Raw genomic sequence first — 6865 nt, forward strand, 5'->3', positions numbered from 1 at the left:
CCCCCCCTCACCTCCCATTGCTGTGTGCAGTCCTACGGCTGCCCTGCTCCCCAGTGAATGCATCCCGCACCCCAATGAACTGTGGGCCCCAACGCTGCGACCCCTCGTCGCCCCCCGCCCTACAGATCCCCGCAGCCCTGGGGGGGGGGTCCCAGCGTAAAGCCACGCCCCCTCCTAGCCCCGCCCTTCCCCTCTTTTCACCCAATCAGCGCGCGGGGCGGTGGCGGTCTCACCCAATGGGCGTGGCGGAGGCCGCGGCATCCAATCGGCGGCGCGTCGCTTCTTGATGACGCACAAAGGGGGGCGACGCGGCCCGCGCACAGCGGCGGCATGTTGCAGCCGCGGCGGCCGCTGCTCGGCCTGCTCGCCCGTAGCGCCCGGGCCTCCCGCCTGGGCCCCCGGCCGCCTCCATCCGCTTCTCCTAACGGCGGCGAGGCGGGGCGGCGCGGCCTGCTGGGCCTGCTGGCGCGGCAGTGCGGCTGCGTGAGCGGGCAGCGGGCGCGGAGGGCGCGGAGGGCCTGGCAGCTCGGCGGCGGCGGCGGCGGAGCGGAGGGGGCGCGGCGGGGAGGAGGAGGAGGAGGAGGAGGAGGGGGGTGGGGTGAGTGGTGGTGGTGGCGGGGGGGGCCGTTCCGCGGTCGCCCCGCCCTCTCCGCCGCCGCCGGCCGCCTTATGGCCACCCTGGCCGGGGTCTTCGTCTGGGACGGGCAGCGCATTGAGGAGGAGGAGCTGCAGCGGTGAGTGCCGCCCCCTCCCCTCCTTCCCCCCCCCGCACCCCGTAGCGTGGGGTCTCCTGAACCCCCAACCTCCCTCGCTGGGCCCTGAGGGCGCTCGCAGGTAACCTCAGGTTCCCCAGTCCCCTGAGCCCCCCCCACTGCTGCGGGTAACCCCAAAACCCCGAGTTTCCCCCACACCTGCGGGGCACCCGCTGCTCCTTCCTGACCCCCTCGGTTCGGAGTGCCCCCAAGATCCAGGGATGCCCCCAGCCTCCCCCCCAGCCCCACGTCACGGGTTCCCCCCGTAGTCGCCCCCAAATCCTTCATGGTGATCCCCACCCCCTGTGCTGGGCTGAGGGGCTCCAAACCTTCCGGTTGTTTCCCCCCAGCCCCCTCATTTAAGGCTGCCCCCCAAAACCCTCGGGCTGTTCCCCCCACAGTCCCAGTTCCTCAAATCCCTCACAGACACCCCCAGACCTCCTGTGCCTGCAGGTATCCCTCGTGCCTGGAAGTGACCCCCAAGCCCCATAGCCAGCCTTAAAGCCATGGGGCTGCCCTATTGCTGTGGGGCCGTACCCACAGCCCGACCCTTGGGGACCCCCCGGATGTTGGATTAACCCCAAACCCTCAGGGATCGCCTGCAACCAGAAGGGCTGTGCCTTCATCTGCCCCAAATCCAGCACCTCTGTGGCATCAGCGGGGCTGTAGGGTCGCCCCCTCACACCCCAAATCCCCCTGGTTGGAATCTTCTATGAGGAAATGGGGGTTTGCTGCCCCCAAACCAGCGCGGTGGGACGAGGATGGACGGCAGCTTTGTGCTGCTTCTTGCAGACATCAAGGTGTCATTTAGGCCTAATTGTTGTGCACAAGGGAGAGACGAGTCAGGGCAGGTAATTAAAACTTAATTGGGTGTCGTGGGGCAGCGCTGCGCTGTCCTTCTCTTTGCTCCTGCTGCGCTCTGAGGATGTGGCATTGCCATAAGGAGCTTAGCTGATATTTAATTAAACCCGCAGCTTAACGAAGCTGCCCCTTCACCCCAGCGATGCCATCGTCGGCCGCTCGAGGAGTGCAGCCTCCTGTGAAATAAATCACGGGGCTGTTTGTCCTCCTTGGGGTGTGTGGGGAAGCGTGCAGGTGGCTCAGTGCGTTCGTTAGGGCTGTGCTAATTGCTGTCGTGTAATTGCATCTCGGGGGGGCACGGAGGTGAAGCTGGGGGGGGGGGGCTGAGAGGGAGGGGGGGGCGATTGAGGGCTCTGGGCTGGAATGGCTGAGTCCCCTCCAGCCTTTTGTTTTGGGGTTTTGGTGGTTGTGGAGCTGTGGTTATTTGGGGTTCTCCAGCCTCTGCTCTCTGCTCTGCCATCTCTGGTTGCTGCCTGTGGTTTCTCTGTGTCCCCCCTGTCCTCCCCCCAGCCGTGCCCTCTGGCTGCGGTGCTCAGGCACAGCTCCTGCACTGACTCAGCACCACCCCAGCGCTGCTCTGCCTCACAGATGGGCTCATCCCCAGAGCCACAGAAGCATTTTCCAATCGGAGAAACACCTCTTGGATCCCAGTGCCCACCGCCCCCATCCCTCAGTGCCCCCACTGACCCCGGGTGGCTTCTGGCCAGGCAGCAGAACCGCTCTCCTTTGCCTTCCAGGCCAGGCTGGATGTGGCTGTGGGCAGCCTGGGCTGCTGGTTGGTGACCCTGCGCACAGCAGGGGGTTGGAACTGGATGATCGTTGTAATCGTTTTCCAGCCGTTCTGTGGTTCGTTTGTCAGATCTCCACTTGGGGAGAAGTGCTCCTTCCCTCAGCCACCCCCCCGGGGTGCTTCCCCTGCAGGCCCTGCGCTGCTTCCTCACGATGCATCAAGTGTGGGGCAGCTGCTGCAGCAGCGACACCCCCAGAAGGGCTGAGCTGGGGGGAATTGGGCCTTAAAGACCCCATGATTCCGACCCTGATGCCGTGGGCTGTTTGCCCCCTATCAAACCGGGTCGCCCACGGCCGCATCCAGCCTGGCTGAGGTCCTGCTGCCAACTGCTGCTTTTCTTCCACCCCCCCCCCCCCCCCCTCCTCCCAGCTCAGCCCAGGAGATGCAGCGCATGCAGAACTTGGCCGTCCCGCTGCAGGGGGGGCTCTGGGTGAGCCCCCCTTCTTGGACCCCCCATCAGAGCGGGATGCTGTGTCAGCCCCCGGCGAGCAGCCCTGGGAGATGGTGATGGATAAGAAGCAATTCAAGCTGTGGCGGCGTCCCATCGAAGGCACACATCTCTACCAGTACCGAGGTGACCCCCCCTTGCTCCCCCCCCCCCAGCCCTGGGAAGCCCTCCAAGTGTGGGGCTGATCCCTGACAGCTCTCTTTCCATTGCAGTTTTTGGGACGTACACAGACGTGACCCCCAGGCAGTTCTTTAACGTGCAGGTGGGTGTGCTGGGGGGAGGGGGGGGGGGGGAGAGGAGTCCTGCCCCAGAGCCGTGGGGGGGATGGGTGTCACCTTGGGGGTGTCACCTTGGGGGTGTCACCTTGGGGATGGCGCAAAGCAGCCCTGCCGGGTCCCACAGCTCATCTGAGCTGGAAGCAAAACGCTGCTCCACATTTCTGCTCTCCCTGCCCCTCCTGCTGCCCCACAGGGCTTTCCTTTCTCGGAGCTCCAAACCCTGGCTGCGATGAGGTGCGTTTCCCCAGGACGGAGGCCAGGGCCGGTTGCCATCCCATAATGCTGCCGTTGGTTGTGACGTTGGCTTTGCTGTGCTCTTGCCAGCTGGACACCGAATACAGGAAGAAGTGGGATTCGTTGGTCATCAAACTGGACGTGATAGAGAGGGACGCAGCCACCGGATCCGAGGTGATCCATTGGGTCACGCACTTCCCGGTGAGCTCCCACCCCATCCCAGAGCCCCCCGTGGGGCTGACCCCCCCCTCTGCCGTGGGGCTGACCCCCCCCCGCCGTGGGGCTGACCCCCGTTCTGTTCCAGTACCCCATGTACTCCAGGGATTACGTGTACGTACGGCGGTACCCCCAGCGTGGACAAGGAGAGCAACCTGATGGTGTTGGTGTCCCGGTGGGTTGGTGTTGGTGTCGCAGGGAGGCACCAGCCTGCTTTTGTCACCTTTCCGTGCTGATGGAACTGAATTGGGGGCGGTGGGGGGGGGGGGGGGGGGAATCCCATCAGCTCTGCTTTCAGCTGCCCCAAAATCTCTGGGATCCAGCTGGGCATCGTGGTGTTATTCTCACCGCCACCCCTGCCATCCCCTCTCCTATCTGCTTCCATCTCCCCATCTCCTTCCCCCCCTCCTTCCTTTCCTTTCTTTCCCCTCTTCTCCGTTTCCTCCCTTCCTCCCCCCCTTCTGTTCCTCCCCCCCCTTTCTGTCCCCTCTCCCAAATTTTCTCCCATCTCCCTCCCATCCTCTCCCCCGTTTCCTCCCATCCTCTCCATCCTCCCTTCCTTCCCCCCCCTTCTGTCCCTCTTCCAAATTTCCTCCCATTCACCCCTCTCCTCCATCCTCCCTTCTTTCCTCTCCCTCCCCGTCTGCCTCCCCCATTTCCTTCCACCACCCCTCTCCTGCCCTCCATCCTCCCTTCCTTCCCCCCTTTCTCCCCCTCTCCCAAATTTCCTCCCATCTACCCCTCTCCTCCTCCATCTTCCCTTCTTTCCTCCCCCGTTTCTGCCTCCCTCTCCCCCATTTCCTCCCATCTACCCCTCTCTCCTCCTCCTCCATCCTCCCTTCCTTCCTCCCCCCCCTTTCTGCCCCCTCTCCCAAATTTCCTCCCATCCTCCCCTCTCCTCCCCCCCCTTTTGTACCCTCTCCCCTCCTCCTCCATCCTCCCTTTCTTCCTCTCCCCCCCCTTTCTTCCCCCTCTTCCCCATTTCCTCCCATCCTCCCCTCTCCCCACCTTTCTGCCCCCTCTCCCAAATTTCTTCCCATCTACCCCTCTCCCCTTCTCCTCCATCCTCCCTTCCTTCCTCCCCCCCTTTCTGCCCCTCTCCCCCCCTTTCTGCCCCTCTCCCCCCCTTTCTGCCCCTCTCCCCCCCTTTCTGCCCCTCTCCCCCCCTTTCTGCCCCTCTCCCCCCCTTTCTTCCCATCCTCCTCTCTCCCTCCCCCCCTTCTGCACCCTCTCCCCTTCTCCTCCATCCTCCCTTCCTTCCTCCCCACCTTTCTGCTCTCTCTCCATTTCCTCCCATCCTCCCCTCTCCCCTCCTCCATCCCTTCCTTCTTGCCTCCTCCCTCCCCCCCTTTCTGCCCCCTCTCCCTCATTTCCTCCCATCCTCCCCTCTCCTCCTCTCCATCCTCCCTTCCTTCCCCCCTCTTTCTTCCCCTTCTCCCCCATTTCCTCCCATCCTCCCGTCTTCCCCCCCCTCTGCACCTTCTCCCCTTCTCCTCCATCCTCCCTTCCTTCCTCCCCACCTTTCTGCCCCCTCTCCCCCATTTCCTCCCATCTACCCCTCTCCTCTCCTCCTCCATCCTCCCTTCCTTCCTCCCCCCCTTTCTTCCCCTTCTCCCCCATTTCCTCCCATCCTCCCGTCTTCCCCCCCCCTCTGCACCTTCTCCCCTTCTCCTCCATCCTCCCTTCCTTCCTCCCCACCTTTCTGCCCCCTCTCTCCCATTTCCTCCCATCCTCCCTTCCCTCTCCCCCCCTTTCTGCCCCTCTCCCCCCCTTTCTGCCCCTCTCCCCCCCTTTCTGCCCCTCTCCCCCCCTTTCTGCCCCTCTCCCCCCCTTTCTGCCCCTCTCCCCCCCTTTCTGCCCCTCTCCCCCCCTTTCTGCCCCTCTCCCCTTCCACCCCCCAGTGCTGTAGAGCACCCCAGTGTCCCGGAGCACCCAGACTACGTTCGTGTCCGCACCTACACATCCCAGATGGTCATCCGACCCCACAAAACCTTTGACGAGGTGCGTGTGGGGCGGGGGGGGGGAGGTGTGTGTGTGGGGGGGGCACGCAGGACCCCCCCCCCGTTATGAGCCCTCCATGGAGAGGAGCACGCCGTGCCCTGGGGCTGGAGAACACAGCAGTGCTGCTCCCTTTGCAGAACGGGTTTGATTACCTGCTGACCTACAGCGACAACCCACAGACGGTGTTCCCGCGGTACTGCGTCAGCTGGATGGTGTCAAGCGGTGAGGATGGGACCCCCCCCCTTCCCCCCCCCCCCTCCAAAATATGGGTGGTGGGAGGGCTTGGGAATGCATCCCCCCCCTCTCCAAGGTGTGGGGTTGTGTGGCTGCCTGCATTTTGCTTTGGGGGGGGGCTGGGGGGGTCCCATCTGCAAGTGGCTCTGTGCTCCAATCCTGGGGGTGGGGGGGGCCTGTGCTTCCCCCCCCCACCCCGATAGGGCTGAGAAAAGGGGGCGGGGGGGGAAATAAAAGCAGAAGTGCTGCTTGTGACACTCAGCCGTGGTTTCAACACAGCGCTGCGGTCACACGGAGCTCAGGGCAGGAAATGGGGGGGTGAAATGAGAGAGGAGAGTGCAGTGAAATGGGGGGGCGGGGGGGATGTGGGGCTCAGTGCTGCCTTTGCCCCCCCCTCCCCATCCTTTTTTTTCCTCCCCCCCCCCCCCCCCCCCAGGCATGCCCGATTTCCTGGAGAAGCTGCACACGGCTGCCCTGAAAGCCAAGAAGCTGGAGGTGGAGGTGCGGGATTACATGGCAGCCAAACCCCCCCCCGAAAACAGCGATGGCAAGGGGGCGGCTGTGCCCCCCCAGCATCAGGGGGAGGGGGGACGCAGCCCCGCACAGCTGGACTACGCATAGGGCTGGGGGGGGGCTGGGGGGTGCTGCCCCCCCCCTTCTGTTCCCATCCCCTTTCCCCCCCCCCCCCCATGGAAAGAATGCATTGGAAAATATCAGCACAGACAGCAGCCCCCCCCCCCTCATCCACCTCGATGACTTTGGGGGGGTTTGGGGGTTGGGGGGGGGTCCTACATTCAGTGCTGTGGGCCCCCCCTCGCTGAGGGATCAGCGCCGCATCCCCACCCCCCCACGTTTCTTCTTTCTGGGTTGGTTTTTGGCTGCTGCTGCTTTGGGGGGGGGGGGGTGACCCCAAACCACAGCCCCCAATCCCACCCTGGGCTGGGCTGCAGTCGTTGGGGCTGATCTTATGGGGGGGGGGCTTTGGGGGGGGGGTCGTGTCAATAAATCGTGGTAGCAGCCGAGCTGTGGGGCAGTGCTGAACGTGGGGGGG

The 6865-nt window shown here is 64.5% G+C and overlaps 1 protein-coding gene across 1 annotated transcript; it reads left to right on the plus strand.

The window, feature by feature from the left end:
• Positions 1 to 268: 268 nt before the first annotated feature.
• STARD7 (StAR related lipid transfer domain containing 7) lies at positions 269 to 6665 on the plus strand. The gene is given in 10 exon segments (XM_085242722.1): positions 269 to 734; positions 2773 to 2828; positions 2831 to 2977; positions 3064 to 3113; positions 3454 to 3564; positions 3668 to 3709; positions 3711 to 3754; positions 5481 to 5580; positions 5718 to 5802; positions 6251 to 6665. Coding segments are annotated over 10 exon segments (1224 nt in total). The 5' UTR covers positions 269 to 330; the 3' UTR covers positions 6436 to 6665.
• The last annotated feature ends 200 nt before the right edge of the window (positions 6666 to 6865 follow it).

Source organism: Meleagris gallopavo, chromosome 24, assembly GCF_905368555.1.
Source record: "Meleagris gallopavo chromosome 24, MGAL_WU_HG_1.1, whole genome shotgun sequence".
Taxonomy (NCBI): Eukaryota; Metazoa; Chordata; class Aves; order Galliformes; family Phasianidae; genus Meleagris; species Meleagris gallopavo.